The 25,676-nt window shown below is 38.2% G+C and overlaps 5 protein-coding genes and 1 long non-coding RNA gene across 9 annotated transcripts; 4 read left to right on the forward strand and 2 right to left on the reverse strand.

Moving 5' to 3' along the window:
- Window positions 1-785: 785 nt before the first annotated feature.
- Window positions 786-1,948, reverse strand: LOC149017597 (uncharacterized). Its single transcript, XR_016173163.1, has 3 exons — window positions 1,676-1,948; window positions 1,532-1,565; window positions 786-1,402 (listed from the first exon to the last, which is right to left on the reverse strand). It is a non-coding gene; the product is annotated as an uncharacterized LOC149017597 (long non-coding RNA).
- Window positions 1,949-2,906: 958 nt separating this feature from the next.
- Window positions 2,907-3,953, forward strand: LOC149017598 (gibberellin-regulated protein 1-like). Its single transcript, XM_089154191.1, has 3 exons — window positions 2,907-3,254; window positions 3,340-3,382; window positions 3,498-3,953. Exons 1-3 carry the CDS (start codon window positions 3,156-3,158, stop codon window positions 3,677-3,679), a joined length of 324 nt encoding a protein of 107 aa, XP_089010317.1. The 5' UTR covers window positions 2,907-3,155; the 3' UTR covers window positions 3,680-3,953.
- A 3,398-nt stretch (window positions 3,954-7,351) lies between these two features.
- LOC149017599 (snakin-2-like) lies at window positions 7,352-8,292 on the forward strand. 2 transcript variants are annotated; one of them, XM_089154192.1, is made up of 3 exons: window positions 7,352-7,588; window positions 7,687-7,732; window positions 7,849-8,292. In XM_089154192.1, the coding sequence occupies exons 1-3, from the start codon at window positions 7,499-7,501 to the stop codon at window positions 8,028-8,030; spliced, it is 318 nt and encodes a 105-aa protein (XP_089010318.1). In that variant the 5' UTR covers window positions 7,352-7,498; the 3' UTR covers window positions 8,031-8,292. The 2 variants fall into 2 exon arrangements, with proteins under 2 accessions (XP_089010318.1, XP_089010319.1); XM_089154193.1 differs by having other exon boundaries at window positions 7,690-7,732.
- Window positions 8,293-11,257: 2,965 nt separating this feature from the next.
- LOC149017600 (uncharacterized) lies at window positions 11,258-12,685 on the forward strand. Its single transcript, XM_089151924.1, has 2 exons — window positions 11,258-11,455; window positions 11,553-12,685. Exons 1-2 carry the CDS (start codon window positions 11,380-11,382, stop codon window positions 12,371-12,373), a joined length of 897 nt encoding a protein of 298 aa, XP_089008050.1. The 5' UTR covers window positions 11,258-11,379; the 3' UTR covers window positions 12,374-12,685.
- LAP5 (Chalcone and stilbene synthase family protein) lies at window positions 12,622-14,031 on the reverse strand. The gene is made up of 2 exons (XM_089151923.1): window positions 13,743-14,031; window positions 12,622-13,640 (listed from the first exon to the last, which is right to left on the reverse strand). The coding sequence occupies exons 1-2, from the start codon at window positions 13,948-13,950 to the stop codon at window positions 12,646-12,648; spliced, it is 1,203 nt and encodes a 400-aa protein (XP_089008049.1). The 5' UTR covers window positions 13,951-14,031; the 3' UTR covers window positions 12,622-12,645.
- A 5,188-nt stretch (window positions 14,032-19,219) lies between these two features.
- On the forward strand, window positions 19,220-25,122 carry LOC149017602 (uncharacterized). Of its 3 annotated transcripts, none has more exons than XM_089151925.1 (14): window positions 19,220-19,463; window positions 20,449-20,664; window positions 20,914-21,123; window positions 21,219-21,276; window positions 21,609-21,739; window positions 21,825-22,029; window positions 22,119-22,398; window positions 22,489-22,552; window positions 22,656-22,737; window positions 22,859-22,931; window positions 23,037-23,127; window positions 23,293-23,640; window positions 23,709-23,953; window positions 24,465-25,122. In XM_089151925.1, the coding sequence occupies exons 3-14, from the start codon at window positions 20,932-20,934 to the stop codon at window positions 24,490-24,492; spliced, it is 1,797 nt and encodes a 598-aa protein (XP_089008051.1). In that variant the 5' UTR covers window positions 19,220-19,463; window positions 20,449-20,664; window positions 20,914-20,931; the 3' UTR covers window positions 24,493-25,122. The 3 variants fall into 3 exon arrangements, with proteins under 3 accessions (XP_089008051.1, XP_089008053.1, XP_089008052.1); XM_089151927.1 differs by having other exon boundaries at window positions 21,609-21,682; XM_089151926.1 differs by lacking the exon at window positions 19,220-19,463 and having other exon boundaries at window positions 19,485-20,664.
- Window positions 25,123-25,676: the final 554 nt, after the last annotated feature.

Here is a 25,676-nt window from a genome sequence, read left to right on the forward strand (position 1 = left end):
AGTTGGAAATTATCGTCTTGCTTCTGCATAGGTCTGCATCTGGGTTTTCTATCGTATTTTTAATGGAGAGGCCTAATCTTAAAAGATCTCAGTGACAAACGACTTGAGAACTAAACTGAAGGACCTGATGAACAATTTCTTGTCCTTAAGAGAAAAAGTTGAATCAGATTACAAAGAAAGCCCAAAAATGGACGTACTTCAGTGCTACTGGAGAGGTTCCTAGTGAGGATATGATCGAGAAGATGATGAAAGGGCGCGAGCAAATCCTTTTGTTTTCTTTGAAACCAAAATCAACTGCTAGGAGAAAAAAAAGAAAGAAAGAAAGAAAGAATTTAAGAAGGATATAACCAGTATTGGTTATGGTTTTTATTAAGAGTGTAAATTTGGTTCTGACGGTCTTGAGCTACCCTAATTTCACCTTAAGCCTAAATAGGGCTCGGGTTTAAGATTTTGGCCTTAAGAGGAATTATGGTCAAAATATGGTCAAAATATTCTAGCCTTGACTAGGGCCAAGGGCAGGCCTGAGATTATTCTTTGGCCCTGATTTTTACCCTAGTCTTGGTCACAAATTTGTCCCTGATGCTTGGTCTCAATGAAATTTTTTTTGCCAAAACAAAAAAACAACGATTATATTAAGTGATCTCAATGAATTAAGAATACGTCTTTGTTTGTGGATTCCTCTTGGATGTATAGGTCTTTTGATCTAAACTCTTTCATTTAATATAAGTCTCAATGAATTAAGAATAGGAACGAGAATACGGCCAATCAAGGCCAAGGTCAAGTATAGGGTCAATCTCAGGGTCAGAGATAAGGTCAGTTAGAACTAGGAACAGGGTCAATCTGAGCTGGAATGAGCTTGGCTTTACCCTATAAGGCTTAGGGCTAGGGACAATAATTCTTAACCTTGAATTAAGGTCAGGGAAGGAATGAACGAATATTAGAACACACATAGCTGGGTTTGGAATTGCAAAGCCCGGCCCTGTTGGAGCCTAGTTTTTATAAATGAGATAGTATATTCTTGATTTTTAAATTTTAATGAAGTACAAAATAAATATTACATGTCTTTTTTTTTTTTTTTTGGTAAGAATATTACATATCTTAACAATCACTTAAAGGGCAATAGTAACTATTCCCTTCTTATTTTCTCTCAAATACAATTTTCATTTCTTATTGACTTCCAAACAAAGTTACAGATTTTAGGTTGAGAAATACTAATTAGTCTAAGGGCACTTGTGTTTATTGCCACGGGTGGTGAGTGTGGCATAGCAGGGACAAGCCTCGTAGTTGCCGGAGGTGCCTGGAGGTACGCAGTGGCACCGGAAGCAGCAACTCCCGCATGACCTTTTGCAGAGTCTTGGCCTCTTCGATAACTTACACCTCGCTTTACATGCTGCTTTACAATCTGCATTTTCCAATAGATACAACATTTGGGACTTAATTGATCCACAATCTACATGCTTATTTCAGTTCTTATGATCATAAATTCTAGGAAACAAAGAAGAAAAACACAGCTAGAAGTAGAAAGTTTTACCTATGGTCTTGGCGAGAGTCTTAGTGTTCTGCTGCTGCAATATCCGTAAAGAAGGATACTTAAATTAGTGAGGAAACAAAACAGTAACAGAGAAAATGTTTTTGAAAAAAAAAAGAAGTCTGGAGTTGAAAGTTGTGTAGTTACCACTTGGACAGCCTGAACGACATGGAGGAGGTGAAGAGAGAGGACAAGTAGTAGGGAAGCTATAATGAGAACCTTGTTAATCTTAACAGCCATATTCTGATAATAATGGAGGAGCAGCAGAGAAGGAAAAGAGATGGGTTGACTAGTGCTGCACAGGAACTATTGTGAAAGGAAAGCTTTGGGGATGGGTCGTCAAAGAGGAACTGACTTTGCTTGTGTGTGCTTCACTACTACGATGGAAAAGAGAAGAGAATGAGAATCCTTATTTATAGACCCCTGCTGCAACTCACAGAGTCAAGCAGAGACTGCAAGCGCTAAGGAGGGAGAAGCATTTTGAAATTCGAGGAAGCTCCCTTTGATGAGTTGGATCCAGAGTGGAGTAGGACCAGAAAACGAGAGAGATTTAATTATAGGAAGTCTCCTTCCTCGGCATAATCAATCCATTGCCACTAGCTCAGAAGGTCCACTAACCCAGTAACTGGTTCCTCCCTCCTCCCTGCCTTGGCAAGTAATACTTTTCTCATTCAATTTGGCCATTCCTGCAATAATTCAAGGTAGAAAAAACTCCATCTCGACCACCATTACCTTCAAAGCTTCCTAGCTACTTGACATACTAGCTAGCAAGGCCATCACTGGATGATAAGATACCAATTACCATCCACCTGAGACCATATCTGTTTGTTTAATGCATGGGGACATGCATGCATGGACCCTCCCCGCCTAATCTATTAGATTTCACATAAGAAATTGTGAGCTTAAAGATTAAGTAAAGATTAAAATAAAACGTTAAAGAAGAGTCAAAATGCAGGTACCAGTGGATATCTAATATCTTACTTCAAGGTCTGAGTCTGAGACAGCTGGTTTTGGTAGCAATAACAGCTAGGGCAGTCTTTATTGTTTTCTGGAAGCTTCTTAATTAGTATTATGGAGTCGTTCATCATTAGGTTTGGTGGGCCTGATGGGCTCTTCATCGGCCCATACAACGTAAGTATCTTCGTTTTGACCTCACTTATTGATCCTTGCTTCAGGCTGGCCTGGGGACGGAGAGATGTGTTTTTATTGTCTGCTGGTAAGATTCTCAGTATCAACTATCATCGGTCAATATTTTAAAAAAGCAAGTAAGATATACTTCAACAGAAGCTTGATCAATCGATAAACGTCACTGGTGAAGTCAGGGATTCTGTTTCTCTGTTACTCGCTCATCCACTCTGGATCCAACCATGAAAATACTTTTAATGGAGAATTGAGTTTCCGCGTACGTGAGGTGGGCGAGAGAATGTTTCCTCCCTCGCATGCGCCTACACTTGTCTTCTACGGCTCTGCATGACTCTGGGTGCTGCATCATTGTCCCTTGGTCCTGGGCCATGTCTATATATCTATATATATAGCATTCGCTTCTCCATTTTAGGCACACAAGCGGCAAGTCTCATTGAGTGATAAAACAAACTCAACCCTCATTCATATTCTGTTTTCTCCAACCATGGCTGCTGTTCATACCTCCAGGGTTCTTGTTATAACTACGTTACTACTAGTCCTCTCTCTTCAGGTGCTCCATGTCGTTGAAGCTGCTGCCCAACTGGTAATTAGCACAACTCTTGCTCTTTCTATTTTGTTTTCTTGCTCCTGCTTCACTAACATATATCTTAATTGTATGGATATTGCAGCAGAGCAGCACTAACTCACAGACCACTCTTCCTAAGAGCATTGGTACGTGAAAATTTAACAAAATCCAGTCAGCTGCCTCTATCTTTTGTCTTTTGAATCGATCTCTTTGAACTCAGAGTGTAACGATATGTGTGGATTCTTGTTGCAAAAAATGCAGATTGTGGATCGGCATGTGCAGCGAGATGTCAGCTATCAAAGAGGCCGCGACTCTGCAAAAGGGCTTGTGGGACTTGTTGCTTCCGATGCCAATGCGTACCTCCAGGCACCTCCGGCAACGCTGATGTCTGTCCCTGCTATGCCAACATGACCACCCACGGCAACAAACTCAAATGCCCTTAGAAGCCCATAGCTTTCCTAGAAAAAACAAAAATAATTTTACAACTTGGTTCTCCATCTCCCCCACATTGATTTGATCCAACGCTTCTTCTGCCATGTAATACGTATTCAATAAAATGATAAGAGCCTCTCCTGTTCTATATATTGTGGCATTTGTGTATGAAAATGCAACTATATGTGATATTTCTGAAAGCTTCAATTTTCAGTTACTGGTCTAGCTAGCCTTGTTCTTTACTTTTAGCTGGTGAAAGAATTTGAAAAATTAGAAGAGAAAAAAATTAAGGACGAAAATTATAGGAAAGATGGATGATCCAGTAATGATAAATTCAACTAAATGGGGAGAGGAAGAAAAAACAAAACTCCCTAGAAGACAGCTTCAGACATATTGCTATAAAGAATAAGTGCATGGTCAAATAGTACAGTTCAGATGTAGGAGCCTCATAAGTCAAACTTACTCCAGTCATCCCATACTGCCCACCCTCCTAAAATATAAAAAAGTCAGAGGAGCATGCATGTGTGGTTGTATTTTAATTTCTAATATGGGGAAGGCAAACTTGAACAAATGCTTTCAACTAGTACATGTGATTATCAATAATGTGCTGCTCCCAAGCATTTTTTTAATTGTTATGTTTATATTTCCTGAATTTATTTTATTACAAATATTCTAGGGTAAATATCATTTACCTCCCCTCTTAGCTGGACAAATAACATTTACACCCCCTCTTAATTGGATAATATCACTTACCTCCCCTCTTACCTAGCAAACATATCAAACACCTCCCCTCTTACCTAGCAAACATATCAAACACCTCCCCTCTGTTAACTTTCTCGGTTAAATTTAACTTGTACCCTTAAATATTTTTCTAAAACCCCAAAATATCATTGGTTAAAAATATATATTTTATTTTAAATCCTAATTACCGTAATGACCCTAGTAGTTAAAATATTAAATTACCATCAATTAAAATAATTGTTAAAAATCAAAACCATACTTAAAATCTAAATTATCTTTAATTATTAAAAGCCCTACATACCCTTTTTTTAAAATAAAAAAAAATTATCAAACAATTAAAAAAACCCAAAAAAAGTAGTATGCGTTTAATTTTATCAATATGCCCTTTGTTTTTTAATTGCATTTTTAATTTTACTTGATTCTAATACGTGTTTTTTAATTGTTTCATAATTTTATTTTATTTTTGAAAAGGGTATGTAGGGCTTTTAATAATTAAAAATAATTTAGGTTTTAACTATGGTGTTTTGGTTTTAAATAATTATTTTAATTAAGAATAATTTAGTAGTTTAACTATTTAGCCAAGGGTATTTTTGAGTTTTAGAAAAATATTTAACGGTAAAAGTTAAATTTAACCGAAAAAATTAACAAAGTGGAGGTGTTTGATATATTTGCTAGGTAAGAGAGGAGATAAGTGATATTATCCAACTAAGAGGGGGTGTAAATGCTATTTGTCCAACTAAGAGGGGAGGTAAGTGATATTTACCCAATATTCTATTAGGCCTAAGTTCTTCCATTTTAAATTGGAGAAGAAAAGAAATAGAACAGAAGAGGAAGATAGCTCCCAAAGGGCTAAAATCAAACCCTTCTAAGTTTATTTTCTTTTTAAAGGATGGGGTATGAAAGTAAGCATGTCACTTCAACAGCAGACAAATTCTCATAAATTAAGAAAATTTGATTGTCAATTTTCCTATCTTAGTGAACCAAACAAACCACACTTTAGTATTTTATGAAAAAAAATTATTTTTTCAATTTTTTCTGATTCCTTTTTTCCCACTACATTTCATTCAGTAAACAAACGACTCCTAATTATTGATTTAATCCCAAAAATAAAGCGTGTGATTCATTCTTACTATAAATCGTAGATTCACATTCAAAATGTATAGAAGACCACAGTTCTGTGTAGGTTTCTCTCCAAAAGGGACTATTTGAGGAAGAGAATGAGTAAGGTTATAATGGTCATTTGGTGAAAATTTTGACTTTTGAGGTATGGAAGGGTAATTTGAAAATTTTAAAAATACAACTCTATTATTCTAATTTCTAACCGTACACATCTATTTGATATATAATCTAAAACCCCAGAGATGTAAACTTTTTTTTTTTTTGGTAATAAAATGTACTTTATTCATGAAATAAATTATAGGAATTTGTAAATGCAATTTGTCCAATAATTTATGTTTGCTATGGAGCATTGGTTTAACATATAAATATTAATTCAAATAAAATCCATTTTTTATCATCTAAAAATTGCCAAGCTTTCTATTAAAAAAAAAAAAGTTGCCAAGCTTTACCCACGTTTTCTGTTTGTTGGGCAGGAAACAACCAAGCAAACTCAAAACTAAAAATTAATTTGAGCAAATTGTACTGACACTCCAAAATAGAGGCCTTAAAGCATTGATACCTTACTTTATGTTTAAAAAGCACACAGACCCCAAAATTGAATTTTTGTTAGATATATTTGTCAAAATTTATCACTGAAAATAATTAAATTACTGATTATTTTTAAAAATATCCCTATAATAAACAGTGTTAGAAAAGTTTTCAATAACAAATTTGACAAATATATCAAACGAAAATCCAATTTCGGGGTCTATGCTTTTTAAATTTAAAGTAGGGTGTTAATGCTTTAAGGCCTCAATTTTAGAATGTCAAGTGTTATTTACTCAATTAATTTTATAATGAACTATTTCCATGGAAAGATTGAAGAACAAAACATGGATTAATTGAAGGTTAGTAGAGGAGTGTTATTGTTTAATCGGGTGGGTGTTTCTTCTTTTAATATAATACTAAACAGAAGACCAAAAGTTAGGTGGGACCATAGTTTGATATAATCTTGTACGATCATAATTGCATTCCAGCTGAGCTGAGTTCATCAATTGATTCCCACTGAATTGGGTTTGGTATGTGGGCATTAATAGGAAGGTCAGAGACAGATTGATTCGATTGGCCATGTTGCTTTTTCTGAACCATTGGATGGTCCTGATTCAAATCAATTCTTGTTAGTTAAGGTTATGTTTGAAATCAAAACAGACTGTCAATGGAGCCCATGCAGAGAAATATACAGTAGCTAGTAGCACAAGAGCAAATAAACAAGCAGTAACTTACCCTGAGATTCCAAGACCTTGTTGGGTCAAAGGCAAGGAAAACAGATCAAATCGTAAGATATTAAAAAATATTAGAAGTTGACTAGTTTTAACACTCATACATGCACCAAATAGGCTTTACTAAGGACATAACATATTACTACACTTTTGAAGCATTGGTTATACCAAATGCTAGTGTTTATTAACCAATGCTTCAAAAGCGCTTCCAAGTTAATGAAACGGATTTGCTCTAAAAACCTTTTTAACTTAATGCATCCTAGGCTGAGGGCATCCATTCACCGGTGGGCCTATTTTTTTTTAAAATTTTTTTTTTTTTTTTGGTAAACACCGGTGGGCCCATTTAAACAAATGACAACTGGCTACAGCTGTATAGCACCCACACCAGCTGTCTTTGAGAATTGAGATGCGTTTCCGCGTAGGTAAAGTTAATCAATGTTCCCGCCCTCGCATGCACCTACACGGCTACACCTACCCACTCTCCTGTGCTGGTCGATCTCCTCCTATCTTTCACACTCTCTGTGTGTGTCAGCAACTAAGGATCTATAAATAGAGCATTCTCTTCTACGTCATAGTCGTCAAGAACACACTTGTGAAACCATCTACTCTCTCTCTCAAACCCGTCTTTCTGTTTAGCTAGCTAGGCAGCTGTAGTAGTTTTATTTCCTTCTCTTTCTCTCTCTTTCTCTTCCATTATTACTGGCCATCACCATGGCTGCTCTTAACAGGGTTCTTGTTATTGCTTCACTGCTACTTGTGCTCTCTCTTCACCTTCACCACCTCGTTGAAGCTGACCAAACGGTAATTAATTAGACACTACATATATGCACCCTTTAAGTTTTGCTTTTGCTTCCTTGATTAGCTCATTGATGTAGAGTTCTTTGTTTTTGCAATTGCAGCAGGGGACGAACAACACACAGAGTCCTATTGCTCCATTGAAGATAGGTAAGACCTTGATTTACCAAATACTTCTGCTGCTACTACTACTACTCATACTGCAAATCTTATTTAGAATTTCTAGATGGAAGGAGTTGGTGAAAATAACATTTTGGAAATTGCAGATTGTGGGGCAGCATGTGGAACGAGGTGTTCGAAAACAAAGAGGCCAAACCTCTGCAAAAGGTCATGTGGGAGTTGCTGCGTCCGTTGCCAATGCGTTCCTCCAGGCACCTCTGGTAACTACGAAGCCTGTCCATGCTACGCCAACCTCCTCACCACCGGCAATAGACGCAAATGCCCTTGATTTAAGCCCAATTCCAATTTCCAACCCACCCAGAACTTTTCTTTTTAAATCTTTTCTTTTCAATCTCTTCTTTTCTTGTGGGCTTAAATAAAATGAAACATGTAATGCTTAATGCTTCCCTCCTCCTCTGCCCTCTGCTTAGTGACATTGTTGGATTTCTAATGAAAGATGGTTCTCCTATTGTTATTGGCAAATAATTAGTGCAAGTGTAAGTTCAGTATCATTTATCTTTGGATTTCAATTGCAATGGAAGTGTTTTTTTAACTTTCTCGTTACTTTACTTTCCGTTAAGTTATTTTCACGCTTAAAAACCGGTGAACCACAATGATAGAGGTTTATGATTAACTTTTTTTTTAGAGAAGTAACATAAAGCAAGGGAGAGTATTGGAATTGGAATTTTTCAGTCCATCATGTTTCCTATTCTATCTTTCTATTTATAATATTCTTTTCTTCCTTTAATTAAAACAATATTAGAGTTTTGTTTAAATTAATAGTTATCTAAAAATACATTTTTTGGGCAATGTATAATGGGTGGGTTAACACTTACATCTAAATTGTTAGTGTCTCTAATATTGGCCGGATGCATGGTTTAGTAATACTCTATAAGCAGACCTCTCAGTTACGATTTTTCCCTTCATGCACTCCAAGCTTCCAAAGATTACAGCAATCCCTAGTGATGATGCTAAGAAATCTCCAATTTAGATCTTGAACGTACGTTTTGCAAGTGGGTGAAAAATTAAATGGACGGTTTGACATTAAAATCTCGGTAATAGCATTAAAGTCGAACCGACCTTCAAGTTCTCAAAAAAAAAAAGTCTGCAATCTAACTTTCATGTCAAATATAATGCAAGCCCATTAAAGTACGTTGATCGAATCCAGCCCATAAGTTAGATCTAGCTGGACTAGGAATTCTTTTTGGGTACATTAACGGGGCCAAAGGCCCAAAAAGAGCTGGACTAGGATTTAAATATACATGGGATAGGAATTGAACCGAACGGGCCATGTCCTTTTTTTTCCTCCAAAGAATCGGCCATGTCGAATTGGATAATTCTTTTGATTCTGAGGGCTCTGAAAAAGAACAATATGGTTGAAATCTGGTTAAGGGTTCAAGGGTTCAAGTTTGACTTTATAGCTTTAATGCACCCTAAGTTCAAATAGGGTTTGAGCTCAAGATTTTGGCCTAAAGGGTGGCTTAGGGCCAAAATATTCTAGCGCTGATTAGAATCAAGGGCGGGCCTGGGATTATTGGCCTGCTAAGTCTGTCACGACCTGTCCCTAATTTTTTGCCCTGACACTAGTCATGATTTTGGCCCTAATTCTGATTTTAATTTTGTCAATAATGTTTGATCTCAATGAAGTAAGAACATGGACAAGGATAGGGTCAATCAGGGTCAAGACCAAGGCTAGGGACAAACAAGGCCAATCAGGACGGGATGGGCTTGGCTTGACCTGTAAGGCTTAGGGTCATGGACAATAATCATTGGCCCCGAATTAGGGTTAATGCAATAATGAACTTAGATTATAATATATAGGGCTGTGCTTGGGATTGTAAAAGCTTGGCTTAGCCTGGTCCTTTTGCAACCCTAAGCAGGTAGCTATAAATGAATGTTACTTGGAATACAACTACATTGAAACATTCACAAGTAAAATTACAATATGATTAATGAAAGATTTTAGTATAATTATTTTTTGGTAAATATAATTTAGTTCTATAAATATCTTATATTTACCATATTTCTAATTTTATACCTGAACTTAATTTTCCCGTATATTACAATTTTTAGATTTTATATTTGGTATGTTTTTCATATTAAAAAGCGAAAAGTTTAATACTTTTTTACCGGACTAACTATGCCAAGATAATATGATTACAAAAGATGTGAAATTACTAACCCAAACTCAAATTCTTCTTTTTTTTTTTTTTTTTTGTAGCAGACGATTTTATATATGGGGATGGAGTATTAAATAATATAAGGCGGAGTTCACTCGTGGCCCCAAGAGAATTCGAACTCAACATCAAATAAAGACCAATTTAAATTAGAACAATGGTTTCTCTAGAACTATTGGGTCGGTATGCATTGGATGGTTGGACCCAGTTCCCTCTTGGTTTTCTTTTCCCTCTAGTTCTTACATCAACCATGTAGACAAGTAGTCAATCCACGATAATAGGCCATTTTTAACCCTTGTGACTTCTTTAGTAGGCTAGGTTTTCATTGATTCAAGCATTGTTGGTTCAATAGTTATATTTGGCAGCAACATGAACTAATACTACTTACTCTCAAACCAACTTCAATTTATATGAATGGAATGCTAGTTTTGCTTTACTTGACAGTCTCCTATTTTCACGTAGGACACATTTGGTGTTTGGGGTGCTTCTTGGCGTGTTGTCGGTTGGGTTGGGGGGGGCTTGTGGGGGGGGATTTTTTTTTTTTTTTTTTTTTTTTTTTTTTTTTTTTTTTGGGGGGGGGGGGGGGGGGGGGGGGGGGGGGGGGGGGGGGGGGGGGTGGTGCCCCCCGGGGGGGGGGCGGTTCGGGCTCTTTAGTGTTTTGGGCCTTTTGCCTACATGAGTATGCTAGAATGAAACCGTTATCTAACTCTATTCATTTTTTTTTCTTTCTCTTCGTAGTTATGAAGCACCGATCGTATCAACTATTTATTTATTTATTTCTTTTCCCAACGATCGTATCGTCTCAACTATTAACCGCTTCATAAAAATTTTAGCTGAGATTTTAGCTTTGATAGCAAATCACAAGTATTTCGTGACAAGGATAAATTTTTTCTATCAAAAAGAAAAATATCGATAAGGACAAATCTTAGGTAGGCCCCACATCTAACAGATTTGGGTTGATGGCAAATGGCATGAATAGCATGAAGTGTTGTCTGCGGTGACTTTTCTGACATGTACGTTGGAATCAGGTGTCTCACAAGAGACAAGAGTCATGACTTGATGGATTATTATTATTCCAGAAAGATGAACCGACACCGAGTCGTAACGCTATACGGTAACACATGGCCCACCCACCATGTATCAACACTTCACCGAAAATAAGGGGAAAAAAATATTATTACCAAAAAAGAAAAATAAATTATGTATCAGTGATTCAACACTAGTCCTGTACGAACGGCTAGTTTTGGCCTGTAGACAGACATCCGGATTCCAGTGAAGCGAATAACGGTAATATTACCGTTAGAACTCCATTTCAAATCTTTTTTATACGCCACCACACTTCTTGCCTAAGGATCGAACTGTCTTCGGTCTTCCCTGTCTTCTCTTCCGTTTTTAGCTGAATTCTTTCGCAGCCAATCTGTTTTTCGGGTCTTTAATCAAAGACATTAGCAGAACAGAACAATGGAAACTCCAGCATCAGAGAGAAGAATTACAAGATCACAGATCGCAGCTGCGGCGAACAACATTCCAACTTCAAGTACTCAATCTTCTCCTGCTTTCTACTTCTCCACTTTTTCTTGTTCTGGCTTTCTTTTTAGTTTCTGACTGAAATTCTTCCCCCCTTCCCTGTTCAGATAAAGGCGAGGAATCCGAAAAGAAGGTTTTTTCGAGACAAAGAAATCTGAAAAACGACAGGTCGGCGCTCATTGATATTACGAACGATTCCCCCATAGTTGGCCTTGCTAGAGGAAAATTGGAGTCGCCTTCATCTTTTGTGAATAAAAATGATCGGCATAAGGAGACACCTGGATCTGGGGAAGACTTGCTTCGAGGTCAGGTGAAGACTCTCTTGCAGAAGGTTGAAGAAGAAGCTGATTCTCCATCAGGGCTTCAAGCCCAAACTCCAGAGGGGGTAATTGACATTGACAAAACGAAGCAAGAGGTTCAAGAATCTGAAAGGAGCGTGATGATTCGGTCTTTATTGTTGGATTTCTCTGAGAAATCTGATTTGACTTGCCAAGAAGAGATAAGTAAGAGTCCAGAGAAAGAGCTTGAAGATGACGACGCTTCCGTTTGGTCCATTCAGGTCAATGCTAGTACTAAAGACGAAGAAGAAATTGAAGAAGTCGAGGAAGGAGGAGGAGATTATGATTGCTACTATGAAGAAGAAGAAGAAGAAGAAGAAGGAGAGGAAGAAGAAGGTGGTGAAGGACTGGTTGATGAACTTTGCGCAGGACTGAGCAAGATGAGCGTTGAGGAGAAGAGATTGCCTGAGTTCAAGGGTAAGCATACTCGATTCCTGTACAACAGCGATGATGAGATTGAAAGAGAAGAAGAGGTTTCAGAGAGTATTCTAGCTGCCGATTCCTCCTCTGTTTCACCTAATATTGTGCGTCTGAAGGGTTTGCCCGATCCGCAAGGGAAGCACCTCCGCTTTACCCAAGAAGAGGATTGATGATGAGAATGACCCGAAATCGGTGTTCTTCTCTCTGTGTCTTGCTTGACACAGTTTTGATTCTATACTTTTTTTCTAAACGAATCTCTGTTGTGTTATGTTCTCTTTGGTATTTTGTCACTGAGAACTGTTACATTTCAGATTTCAGATTAATTTAATAATAAATAACATTCATATATGAGATTCTCTGCTGAAGGTTATGTTTGATTCTAATCCAAAAATCAAATATATGTGAATCATAACTAAGAAGACCAAGTTGATAGAGAAAAAGCTCAAACAAGAAGATTCTTTGCGAGAATCCCCTCAAAGGTAATTCCAGGTCCAAAAGCCAGTATCAAACCCCACTCCGAATCTTCTTTCCCTTCTTTCTTCATCTTCAAGCTTTCCTCTATCATGTACTCCAACACATACACTATCGTGTTACTGCTAGCATTTCCATAGTCACTCAGAGCCCTTCTACTAGAACTAAGCTTCTCTGGTGATAATTCAAGCCTCTTCTCCAGTCGATTCAAGATTGCAGGCCCACCTGGATGAACTGCCCAGAACATTTTGTTATAATCTTTGTCGGAAAATCCAGAAGGCCCTATCAGTTTACCACAGAAGTCTTCGACATGATCTTCAATTATGTTAGGGAGGTCTCTTCCTAACCGGAAATTGATTCCCTCTTCCGTGAACCGCCCATCTATCGTCTTCTCTGTATTCGGCAAGAAAGTCTGAATTGCCGTGTGGAGCTCGAAAAGAGGCTTCTCCACACCTGAAATTGGGTCAGTGCCAAGTATCATTGCTCCTGCACCATCACCGAAGAGGGCAGCACCAACAAGATCATATGGTCGATCTGCACTTGGAGGCTTGAACCCAATAATGGTAGTCTCAGATGTAGCCAACAAAACTCTGCTACCTGGGTTGTTCTCTGCAATGTCCTTGGCTACACGGAGGCCAGCAACGCCGCCTGAACAGCCCATGAAGTAAAGCATAACACGATGAACATCAGGGCTAAGCCCGAGCCCTTTTGCTAGGTAAAGATCACCTCCAGGTAACCTTGCTTCACTTGAAGAAACATAAATCAAGTGGGTTATGTCTGAACAAGGCCTTCCCCAGTTCTTGATGCAAGCTTGAGAAGCTTCAATGGCCATTTGTGTTACTGCCTTGTTGGAAATGTCTAATCGTTGCTGCACAGTTGGGAGGCCTTCAAGGATAAGTTCTGGGTACTTCTTTAGTATCTCTTCCGACATGACTACATATCTTGTTTTAACCGTTGTTGTCCGGCCTACAAGAATCCATGACCAAATTGCAGTTATTTATATAATTTAAGCAATTAAAGATATCTCAACATAAGAGAATGAAATCAGTAAGAGTTGAATTATGTTACAGAGACGAGCAAGCTTCTCCTTCAGCTCAGGATCATCGCAGTTTGTGTTCCTGAAATAACCTTCTACAAGATACTCTTGCATCACAAGCTGGTGAGGGAAGGCCTTGCCGAGAGCCAGTAATGTTGTTTTTCCTGGATTGGCCTTAACTGCGTCTACTTTGCTGGGTTTTCTTTCAGTTCTCACAACTCCAACCTCACAAGGTGCCATTTTCAGATAACCTTACTGCACTATATCACTGGGAGAAAAATGAGCTTGAAGAAGAACTTGTTGCTGCAAATCGAGCATAAGTCGGCCAATATATATAGGGCTGATTAATTGGGAATTGATTCATGATGGGAACGAAGAAGATGGAAATTTTCATTTTTAATCATTGGACATGGGGCTGGAAACGTGAAATACTTTCTTATTTAGAACTTAATTGGGATTAGTTGAGGAGCAAGGCCTTCATGATGGCTGGATAAAAATAATTAATATTGCTGATGTTTGGTTTGGAATTGGTTGGATAACATTTCTACTTTGATGAAGTGGGAGTTGATCATGAACAAAAACTTCTGAGGAAATTAGCTTCGGAAAGGTGAAAAAGGCAAAATGGAAGGATTTTTTTTTTTTTATAACCGAAAAATGAAACGAATTGAAAGATGAAACCTGAAACACATAATATAGCCACTTCTTTTTTTTTAATTTTTTATTGTTATTAGGTAGACCACCCTTTGACGTTTTCTAGCTTTCTAAAATCAATACTTTTGTTGATTTCTTTATTTTGGTTTGATTTCTGGGTTTTTTTTTGACTCATGATCATAAGGTTGGAGATTTTCATTTTCAGCCAAGGAATGCCAGTCTTGCTGAGGAGGTGGAGCAGCGACTTGTTTATCTGAATGAAGTCCAACTTTCTTTCTCTTCTCAAATCTCTTTTGAGATTTTGAATTTAGTTTTAAACCAGGAAACAAGATGCTTGAAAATCATTAATACCAAGTATAAAATAATTTAGTTCAAAATTAGCTTTGAAATGTTTGTGGAGCTCAAAATTTGCTAATTTTCAGAATTCTTATTGAGAATGGTAAAAGTTCTTTTGGAAGCTTAACATACACCCTAGATTTAAAATGTTGTTTTGGCTAATTTTGCATGCACAGGTATCCCCACGGGAGACACCTCTTCTCTATGGACAACAGCTACAACTACTTGTATTTTGTGTGGTATTGAGGCTAAATCAATATGACATGTTTATTGATTGCGGTCGGATAAGAAGATGAATTTGGGCAACAGGATCATTGAGATTAAGAACAGAGTAGTTTCAACAAAATAATTCAATGGATTTGTGCTCTCATTTGTTATCTACTAATAACTTTGATCAAACTATGCTACAATGGGTGTTTTCAATAATGCCGATTACACGGTATGCAATTTGAAATGCAAGGAATAAAACTAGAACTCAAAACACCCCACCCAATCTTGAGACCACCCTAGACTATGTGCTTAAATTAGGGAGCTAAATCTGAACCCACAAAGAATTGGAGGTGCTATAGAGGATAGCCATACTTATAATACTTTACAAGAATGCTTATGCAAGACTATTGGGGGATATACACATAACCAATAGCAGTGTCCTATTGTGTGCATGAATTTCTCAAGCAAAGAAGAGCTGAACAGGGTGGATATGGTGATTGTTGGAAGCAAGATCAATTAGAACCATATCATGGGAGGCGCTGAACAACCCACAACACCCTCAAGGCAGTCCTACACGGTATTCAAAAGGGAGTATAACATGTTAAGTGAGCTAGGGCAAGAAACTTTGAGTTCTGTAGGCCAATCGTCAAGTCAGGCATACTTCTCTCTGTGTGGAGCAGCCCATGGATTAGAGGGCGCCCCTAAGAGGGAGACCGGTAAAAGGATCGTGCCAAGGATATAGCTCTACTGTCAATAAGAAGGGAGCCGGTGCCTTTCGAACTTTGACGTGTGAATTGCGAGAACGATTTCATCACCTTTTGTGCACGTTTGCACACACTTGCACTTTTGGTACCTACTTGAAGAAGAGGAAAGCTAGTCAACTCATAAGAAAGAGGAAAGCGAGCATATAGAAGGTGTGATGGGTGAGTGTGGCTCATCTCCCCTGACGGAGAGCACTATGTGTTCTCTTGAGGGTGTTATAACTACAAATTATGTAAGGCCTATAAGTAAAAATTAATAAAACATTAAAAAATAAACCCCATCACTCTAATCCTGTGGGTCCCCTTGTAATTCGTGGTCAACAATTGTCAGGGGAGCACAATACAGAGTGCTCCCCGTAGCAGGAGACGATCCGGACTCTGATGGAGTTAAGTCAAATACCAAGAGTCATCAGGACACTTCAAATGCGTACAAAAAGTCATGAAAGTTTGGCAAAAAAATCTAAGAGAAAATGATCAGTACCTTTCAGAACCCCACAATTCTTAGTTGGTTAACAAATCTCTTAATGCAACCCTTAAATTCAACATCAGAAGGGGCGTGAAATACTTCAAGCATGAATGAGCTTGTAACCGTTAATTAATAATATGGATTTTTATCACAAAAATAAATTAATTAATTCATACTTTTGTTATGTTTGTTTTTATTTTTTTTTGGCAAAGACTTTCTAAACCATAGGATGGTTTCACCCGGTTGAATCAGATCTGTCAGAGAGGCTGGTTTGTTGGGTTACATTAGGTCACATTACATGTATATATTTTTTTTTCGTGAAAGAAGTTCACAATAATTTTTAACAAAAAAATTAATTAATTTTGTTTGTACCTCATTGAATTATTATTGACACTTAGAGTTTTTTTATGTTTTTAAAAACATGTATTTTTTCAAATGGACATTAACAAAAAAAAAATTGAATTCTTGATTAGCACCCATAGATAATTAAGAAGACATTTTTCTTTTATATATTAAAATAGGGTAAGCCACAATGGCAACATTACGAGGCTAGCTACCTGATCCTAAACTTTTATGCAAAGTTAATTATAAAAGCACATCGGTACCACCAAAAAATTATTCTTTATTTTATAGAGGGGTAGGGCAATCATTTAAGGGGATTATATCTACACAAAGGCTTCATGGCACCAAGTTCATTTGATTTCTCTATTATTTTAAGAATATAATGAAAGAGTTCTATATATTTTTTTTCCACCAAGATAGGGTATGTTGGCACCTCCTAAATTGTCACTTCCTTAGATATGAATGACCTTGATACCTTTCAATGCATAATACCATTTTTTGACATCTCCTTGAGAACCATTTGGCACTTTTTTTTGTTGATGTTGACTCTGGCCCTATCAATGAACTGAGGTCTAAGTCCTAAGTTGTTCAAGGCCGAACCTATTTAAAAGAACACCCACTAAAAATGAAGTGATCATTGGGATCAATGAACCACTTTTGAAGTTCAAATTATCAGATTGCAACACGATCCTGAGGTTGGGGCTTTAAATCCTAAGTACACGGGATCAAATGTAAGAAGAAGAGAAAATGTGTATTGTTAATCAACATTTAGGTGGGGATTTATAGTCCAACCTACTCAACCCAACCCTAATTTGAACGTTGCTGGCACATCAGAGTGGACTTCACAGGAGCAAGTCTGATGTGACCGAGTCGCCCTGGGGATGCCAAGCCACACATCTTAGACCGTTGATCTTGACCAAGATTTTTGATATGATGGTTCAAAATCTCGACTTGACAGTCATGTGCATTTAATGTGCATGACCCAAGCAATTTCCGTTCCTTAGGGTCCGTCAAGTCTCCTAATACATGACACCTAAATGCACATGACCCAAGCAATTTCCGTTCCTTAGGGTCCGTCGAGTCCCTAATACGTAACACATTTAATGCAATATGTATGTAGGGTTCTTACCTAGTCATAGCAACTTGCCTCGGTCACGAATAGGGTCGGGCTGCTGCTGCTGCTGGTATTACACCTTTTTTTTATTTTTTATTTTATTTTCTACATGTAAAATCGTTCATTATGGACTTACTTGAAAAACAAAATTGTCATATGGATGACCTTGTTGTGTTTAGACATTTTTGTGAAAATTGACATCCTCTACTTGTGAGTTTAGAGGAAACATAATTATCACATCCCTTTATATTCAAAAAGATCATCTCTATATATGTATATAAAATTTATTTTTGAAAGATCATTTGTAATTTGGAAAAACATTCACATTTTTCTGTCGTGCACAACACTGCAGTTGGAGAGAATGACACTTGAAAAATCCTAATCTAACGGGTGAAATTAAAAGTTTCATTTAGATACAAAAGCCCTAAGTTGAGATAGATCTAATCCATTTGCCAACTTAGAAACGGACTCAACATTACAACCTCTATCCTTCAATTTAAGCTGTCTATCCCTCAACCTGTAATTTTTTTTTTCATTTTCTCGATCTTATTTGATGCAAATTTTGTTTTAAGTCTAAAATAGGTTTATTTTTCACCAGCAAAGTGGCTTTATTGACGCTAATGCTAATTTTTCCACAGTTGAATGCTGAGGAGAAAATGGTGTTTAGCAATGGCGTGTGTTTCATTTTTTTCTTATTCTTCGTGGAAGGCTCCAATGATTCTCCGATCATCAAATAGCTCATTGGAGATGGGAATATGATGTAACCCATGAGGCAATAAGCGAATTCGTTTCTAAATCACTCACCTACTTGGGTGAAGAATGAGATTGATCCTCCACCTAAACTTATCACACCATGAACACCATTGAAGCTCGTACTTGAAAGACTTGGAATAGAGATTTGAAACTAACACCCAAGAGCAGAGAAGAGGATATTAGGTACTGGTTTCCACAAGCTGAAGGTGGTGTGAAGCATTGGCATTTGATTGATAAATTAAAGGACAAGAAATGGAGCTTCCGATTTCCGATTCCCGATTTCCGATTCCGGGTCCCAAATCCCGAGTGGTTCCTGACAGCTATGATAGCAGAATGTGATACAGTTGAGGTGGGTTCAGAAAACGCAAATAGTACTGTTGGTACCCTCAGAGATCCTTCAGGCCTGTTCTCTCTCTTTCTGTTATCATTTTTATTCGCTACACGTGCCGGTCAAATCACGCCGTACGTGCATTGATGGCCGTCCGATGCAAAAGAATTATGTGTTTCAGTTACTAACTCTGCCTAAAGACAAGATTATATCTCTGAAAGCGTTAACCGTCGCTATCTCCCATCCAAATCAGCCCCAGCAGGGAGAAGAAGAGAAGAGATACCTTCCACGTCGGCATGTTGGCCCCAGCGTGAGAGGAGAGATGCAATCCTACATGGCGTACGCGTGGCACCTCCGCTAGGATCGGACGGTGGATGTTCACACCGTACACGGTGGCGTTCATGGGTAGTCTCCTATATGATGATTTCATCGCTCGAACCGAATGATCTCGCCTTTTATTACTTGCTAAAATTTGATACAATAACAACTGGTTTATACATATATATATATATATATATATTACAAGGAATAACCAATAAAGGGTGTGTGTGAGAGAAACAGAGAAAGAAAGAAGACATTGAGTGAGTGAGTCAGACAGAAGCCGTTTTCTGATGCATTAAAACTCCATTTGCAGAGAGACGAAGAAGCTTCGGATCTTCCGTCTTCTGGACTCTGTTAGCGGTTTGCAGCTTCAATAGAGCTCGATTGAATGCACAGGATAGCGTCTTACCTAAGAAAGATCGAATGCAATTTGATCTTCGTTTGCTGCAGATGGTTATTTGGGCTTAAAAGGTTTCTTTTTCTTCTTCTCTTGATAACTCTCTCTACATATAGCATTTTGAGATAGGATTCTCATCGGCCTAGTCTCTTAAATTGTTTCCAAATGGGGCTTAGCTGTTTAATCGATTCATGAATATTCATATTTGGATGGGAGGAGAAGAAAACGGTTTTTCTGTTTCTTTATTATTCTGCAGAGAATTTCGGGTGAGTTTAATCTGCAAAAAAGCCGGAGATTCAAAGTTTTTACAGATCTCAGAAGTGGGGTTGGTTCCAGAAGATTTTAGTGTACATTTCTAATGGAATTTTCTTTTTCACGGATTTTGAGCTTTTTCCAAAGCTTTTTCTTTTCTTTCTTTTCCAGTTGTTTTATTTATTTTCTCTCCTTTGTTACTTCTTTCTTTCTCCAGTCTCTGTAGTCTCGTGAGACGTTCGGGTGCCATTTTTGTCAATCTTTATCTCTATTTGCTTTAGTTCGTGAAGAACCCGATTCTTCAGGGACGAAGTCGCCTTTTCCTTTTTGGTTCTCTCTTTGATGACTTTTTCGATTTCTCAATTTTCCTTTTATCTCTGATTTCTCACCTACACGACTTCTCTCAAGCTTCTTCTGTGTCAAGCAAGCTGAGGAAGAAGAGAAATATAGAGACGGACGGGGAAGGAGAGAAACAGAGAAGGATAGACACATCTGGAAACAAAATTGGTTTTCTTATCTTCGGAAAACGCGAATCCTCAATCCCATGATTTTCGGTTTCATTCCCGAAGTTATCGTCGTCAAAAAAAGAGAGGAAAGACAAACTCCTATCCGTGAGATCGTTTCTTTCATTCCAATCCGACACATCATCATCTCGGCTTTAAACTCGCTTTCACTTCTCGGGTTCTTCTTCAGTTCTCATTTCCTCTGCTCCGAGTGTCACGCATGTTAAAATAGAAAACGTAAAAGACCAAAATAAAGATCTTTTATGGTAACTGATAAACGGAGTTGGTTTTTCCTCTACTGAAGGACCTGGATAAAGGAGCAGAAGGATCTGGGTTTCACTCTCGAAATTATCTATTCCGTTTTCTGAGGTTGATTCAATCAATTGGAGCCGAGGAAATTTCTATCCATCGATGTAAGTTTGCTCAGAAATGGACAAATCCAGAGAGTTGAGACGAGGAGTAAGTCGGTTTTCGCCTGCGAAGCGACAGCTTAAGCAATCTGGACACAAGCTACTCTCCGGTAAGGGTTATATGATGACCGAATTCTCCTCTTTTTGGGTTCGAATTTACGTTTCAGAAGAAGAAGAAACAAAAATTTTCATCTTGTCTTTATCTGTATTTTCTTGTTTCTTTCGAGCTTTCGTGATAAATTAATGTCTGATAGGTAGCTTTTCCCATTTTTTAATTGATAAAATAATCCTTTTTTGGGGTCGTTTATGTGGTTTGGCTTTTTTTTCCTTCTTCTTTTTCTTGCTATCTCTATCTGTAGTTCTGAACGGTGGAGAGAATGTGGATTCTCCCGAAAGATCGAAAAAAGAGAGTTAGAGGTTCCAACAACGTAAGCAGAGGTGGGAGTTCCAGCAACGAAGGCAGTGAAATGATCGGTGTCTCTGAAGGAGAAGAGGAGTACCGGCAACCACGGCAACTACAACCGCCGTCAGCTACTGGTGGTACCAAGAGAACAAAATTTCCCAGAAAGGTTGGCTACTACTCTGTAATAACAAATTATCTTTTTTTTTTTTATTCTCTTCAAATCTCTTTTTCTAATCCTTTTGAAATTTTGGATTCTTTCAGTCATTTGATGAATGCAATGGCGTTGATCCCGCTTCTGTCCCACGGAAGCTACGGTCAGGTTTGTGGTGGGCCAATAAAGAATTAAAAAGATTTCATTCTCCCTTTCAGTGTTTTCAACTTTCTTCTAATGTCATCATACATTCCTCGCCTAATTTATTTTGTATCCAATATATATATATATATTTTTTAAATTAGTTGTGGTTGACTCTCAGAATTTCTCATGTTCTTCCATTTCTAAAGAAGACCATATTACACGGATCTTCTTCCTATTATTTTTTCATCTCTATTTATTTCGGGAAATATTGTGTAGACAAGAATCAGGTCAGATTACAAAACCTTGTAAATCTTCAGTATCAAGTTGTATCTCATAAGAAACTCTGGATTTTGCAGCTATGAACAAGCGTACTCGTGAATCCATATCACCACCTTCGCCAGTTGAAAAGAAGCTGCAAAGTACTTTAGACGTAAGTAGAACTGAAACACCACAACTCAATGGGGTGAAGAAAGTGAAACAAGGAATGGTTAGTCATGAGTATTTGTTTATTTGTCTCTATTTCACCTTCGTTGATGATACTTCGTTGATTGGGAGGTTGATGGATTTTGCAGAGGCAAGTTGATGATGGGTCCTTGAAGCAGCCCATTTCTGGACCCATTACTAAGGACGAGGAAGAAGTTGTGGAGACTTTGTATGCTATGGCCAGAATGGTCTCTGACAACCCTGTTAAGCATGAGGTTGATGTCAAAACTTCAGAAACCAAGTTGTCTTCTCCATTGCCAAAGGCTAAGGAGAGCTCATTGCCTGCTTCTGAAGGTTTAGTTCATTTCCCTGTTCTTATTTTTGTAACTCCATGAAAGAAGAGAAGAATGTTGTTAAGTAAATTCTTTCTCATTTGATTATAGCTCCAGCCGAGGAACATAAGAAGTTACGGCCTCCCTCTAACACTGCTGAGCCTAACAAGACAGAAAGCTTCACAGGAGATCCAGTAATCAGCAACTTGACTGAATTCACTACTCCAGAGCAACCCTGCATCACAGGAAGCCAGAAATTTGGTGTTGGATCAAATGGTTCTCCAATTCATGCTGATCTCCAGGGGGTTCCTTTGTTGTCTGGGACTGGTGAAATGCCATTTTGCACTGTTGAGAGATTGAGAGATCCATCTGAACTATGCCCTGATACTGGGTGGGGGTCTCACTGTCAAAAGACCTAGTGCAAGTTAACAAGTAAACTTACAATTCTAACTTCTTTTTTTTTTTTTTTTATCCATTGCAGATTGGTACAGCCAAAACATGATAACCGTCTTCCTCGGAAGAAAACAGAGAACATGTTTTGGCCGGTAAGCTTCCGTCTTCAAATCCAAAATGCATTTCTTTAATTAACACAGACTTGTTTTAAAATTTTAATGTTATTTTTATTTGTTGTCTTGGGTTAATTTTCAGGTCACAGGTGTTGAAGTGGAACAGGACCAGTATCCTATTAATGAGACCAAGGACAATGTAACTTCCCTTACATGTACAAAAGGTAGTATCTTATAGTCTGGTGTTTAAGGAACTTTAAAACTGATAAACCTTGTCATTACTGTAATTTCTGGCTGCCAATATTCTTATTATCATTTGCACTTTAATGCTGGTTCAATAAAAAGGGAGTACAGTTCTGTGGCCTGGTTTGGGTACAGCAGGATTATGTGTTGGTGGGCTTAGTCATACTTTGGAACGGTAAGCTTCTCTCATTTATTGGTTGTATAACTTCCCAGTTAGTTCCACTGTATTTTACTCTTGGTTACTAGGCTTACTATTTCATTAAAACTGGGTTTTTTTCAGGCCGCCTTCAGCAACAGCCCCGGCTTGGCTTGATGCTGCCACTAGTGCCATTAGACCCAGCTCTGCAGAAAATATTGTTTCGACTGAAAAGGTGATCATGACTATTTAATTGGAAGGATTTATCTAACTTTGGATTCTTCCATCTGGTGTTCCATTTGTCTTCGTACTGTGCCAAGAATTCCTCTGTGAACTGTGTATGTCTACACATACACACAGATTTCTGATAAAGGTTGATGGTGAATGTTATTCTTGACAGGTTTCACCAATTGTTGAGAGAAAACAGTCCTGGAAGAGATGTGTAACGCATGTCCACATAAGCCATCTAATCCAGGCATCCCGAAAAATGCATGAGATAGACAGGTGGTCAATTCCTTCTGATCAATTGAAATCAAAGGAAGGAATGCAGGCAGATCTTGTGGCAAGCAGCAACCCTATGAGGAGAGACAATTTGAATGGGGTTAACTCTGTCAGCAGGGTTGATGTGTCTCCTAATAGGAAGAGTCTGAATGATCAGAGACTTGGTATTGCATTGGAGAAGAGGATCCAGCAAGATCAGAAACAGGCTGTTGCTACAACATCTGGGATGTATGCTCAGCAAAATCAGGTAACAAAATTTTCATCATCCATTAATTTTCATTCTCATTGTTCTTATTGGATTCCATTCCATGCCAGAGTTGTAATTTTCTGTCCCTGTCATCTGGCGATGGTGGCTTAGAAGCTAGCTGTACTGATAATGGTAACAACAAGAGTGGAAATAGTATAGCAGGAAATGGACTGGAGAGATCTACACAACTCCATGTTCCTTACTTCAATTCACTTGCCCAGCACCGTCCGCTTTACCGTTCTCCATGCCACAAAGTCCCTATTTATCTAGTCCTTATCTGGATCAACTCACAGCAGCAGCAACAGGACAGCAGGTAAATTTCTTTTCCTTGGCATGAATTATAGAATTTGGAGGCTAATAGGAGATAAAACATAGTATATTCAGAATGTAATTATAAGAGGTGATGAAGGTTTGCCAGTTTAATTGGTAAGAGTTCTCCTTGCTCATTGCACTGTTCCTCCTGTGACATAAAAGGTTAGCATTGGCATCCAGACCACCCATCTGATACTTCAATTATCATGCACCTCGTGCCCTTAGGTGTCACTAATTATCAGGATATGTGAACCCTGCGGTTGAATTACGGCCCCAGATTTTACACAAGTAATGAATATCCAACTTAATAGCTTGAACTATCCTTGGATCATATTGGTATCATGTGGATATATGTCTTCAAGTGTACCTTATATGTAATAGAAATTACAAACTCCAATTTTGTTGATCCTATGACACTCAATTTTCTTGTAGTTCACTGTGTTGTCTTGATATGTTTATAAGTGACATCTAAGCAAAGCTGCAATCCTAATACATGTACTGAATGATACTAGGTCCAAGTACAGGTCCCTCAATATTTAGGCGGTCCATTTTTTGGGCCATCTCATTTGGGTCATGCAAGCCTAATGAAACAGCAGCAACACCAGCAATCGGCTCATGTGTGGGCAGCTCAGATGGCAACACACTATAGATCCACAGGAATTCTTGGTTTGCCCAAATGGCACAATGGGGGACCGGAGACTACTAACCCTTTCATCCCTTGTGCTCAAGCAATCCACCCTGCAAGCACACCCAACGCCACCTGCTCTACTGGTCAACAGCAGCAGAACTTCTTTGCCATGTCTTCATCATCATCATCCTCCCACAGAGGAATGAAGCAGCAGCACCACCACCACCTTCCAAACGGCTATAATGAGATTGATGGTGGGTTCCATTCAGAGGGCTCATCTCGGAAGCAATTGCTTGCTGAGCGTGTATAACTTGGAGGCAGCCTGGTGTTGTCATAGTCAATGGTCGATATGTAATTGTTTAATTCTTTATGCTTATCCAATCTATGGAGTTTCACAACTCTCATTTCAGAGCCACATACATGACTTGGCACGGCAAACTCAACTCCAGGGTATCCTTGTCTAGTTTTCAAGACCCTGTGCGGAAGACTGGAAGTCTTAAGATGGTGACATGCAGGGTGTGAGGTGTAACAATGTTTATACAGAGAAAGCAGTGGAAGGTAATTGGCGAAGACTCGTAGAGTTGCAAGTTGGTACAATGGGATTTTTGTAATTGAAACATTAATACTCGATGAAACAACCAAAAAGTGTATGATCTCATTTATATGAGATGTAGAAAGACCAAATGTTTTGGTTAGTCAAAGCAAAACGTTTCCCCTCCACTGACGCGTTATCCCCTATAACCAGGCAATCTTCTGTATTATCCGTTTTGTGCAATTACTCCTGGCCACCATTTTGGGAGACTTGTTGGATATTGTATTGAGATCAACTCCTATAAATGCGTGAAAAGTTTATGTAAAGGAACAACAGAGAAGGATTCCCGGGCGGCTGTGGTTGTGGTTGTGGTTGATGGGAAGGTCAGCGTTACCACTTACCAGGGGATCAAAATTCTTCGATCATAAGGGAGACATTATTATCAAAAAGCGAGCTGGTTTTTCAAAATTTTATTTTTGGATAAATTTCTTGTTCTTTTTCTTTCATTATCCTCTGAGGGAGAGATGTAAACATGATAAACTTGAGATTTCTCTCCGGTGGTCT

Source organism: Hakea prostrata, chromosome 4, assembly GCF_041222555.1.
Source record: "Hakea prostrata isolate BN-2017 chromosome 4, UWA_Hpros_2, whole genome shotgun sequence".
NCBI classification, from domain to species: domain Eukaryota; kingdom Viridiplantae; phylum Streptophyta; class Magnoliopsida; order Proteales; family Proteaceae; genus Hakea; species Hakea prostrata.

Excerpts from the sequence above, each read along its gene's own strand:
- LOC149017598 (XM_089154191.1), top strand. The coding sequence starts at position 3,156 with ATGGCTGCTGTTCATACCTCCAGGGTTCTTGTTATAACTACGTTACTA. Across the intron at positions 3,255-3,339 it reads TTGAAGCTGCTGCCCAACTG|CAGAGCAGCACTAACTCACA; the intron begins GTAATTAGCACA and ends TGGATATTGCAG. Across the intron at positions 3,383-3,497 it reads CACTCTTCCTAAGAGCATTG|ATTGTGGATCGGCATGTGCA; the intron begins GTACGTGAAAAT and ends CAAAAAATGCAG.
- LOC149017599 (XM_089154192.1), top strand. The coding sequence starts at position 7,499 with ATGGCTGCTCTTAACAGGGTTCTTGTTATTGCTTCACTGCTACTTGTG. Across the intron at positions 7,589-7,686 it reads TCGTTGAAGCTGACCAAACG|CAGGGGACGAACAACACACA; the intron begins GTAATTAATTAG and ends TTGCAATTGCAG. Across the intron at positions 7,733-7,848 it reads TATTGCTCCATTGAAGATAG|ATTGTGGGGCAGCATGTGGA; the intron begins GTAAGACCTTGA and ends TGGAAATTGCAG.
- LOC149017600 (XM_089151924.1), top strand. The coding sequence starts at position 11,380 with ATGGAAACTCCAGCATCAGAGAGAAGAATTACAAGATCACAGATCGCA. Across the intron at positions 11,456-11,552 it reads GAACAACATTCCAACTTCAA|ATAAAGGCGAGGAATCCGAA; the intron begins GTACTCAATCTT and ends TTCCCTGTTCAG.
- LAP5 (XM_089151923.1), bottom strand. The coding sequence starts at position 13,950 with ATGGCACCTTGTGAGGTTGGAGTTGTGAGAACTGAAAGAAAACCCAGC. Across the intron at positions 13,641-13,742 it reads GGAGAAGCTTGCTCGTCTCT|GCCGGACAACAACGGTTAAA; the intron begins GTAACATAATTC and ends GGATTCTTGTAG.
- LOC149017602 (XM_089151925.1), top strand. The coding sequence starts at position 20,932 with ATGTGGATTCTCCCGAAAGATCGAAAAAAGAGAGTTAGAGGTTCCAAC. Across the intron at positions 21,740-21,824 it reads AGAAAGTGAAACAAGGAATG|AGGCAAGTTGATGATGGGTC; the intron begins GTTAGTCATGAG and ends TGGATTTTGCAG. Across the intron at positions 22,030-22,118 it reads CTCATTGCCTGCTTCTGAAG|CTCCAGCCGAGGAACATAAG; the intron begins GTTTAGTTCATT and ends ATTTGATTATAG.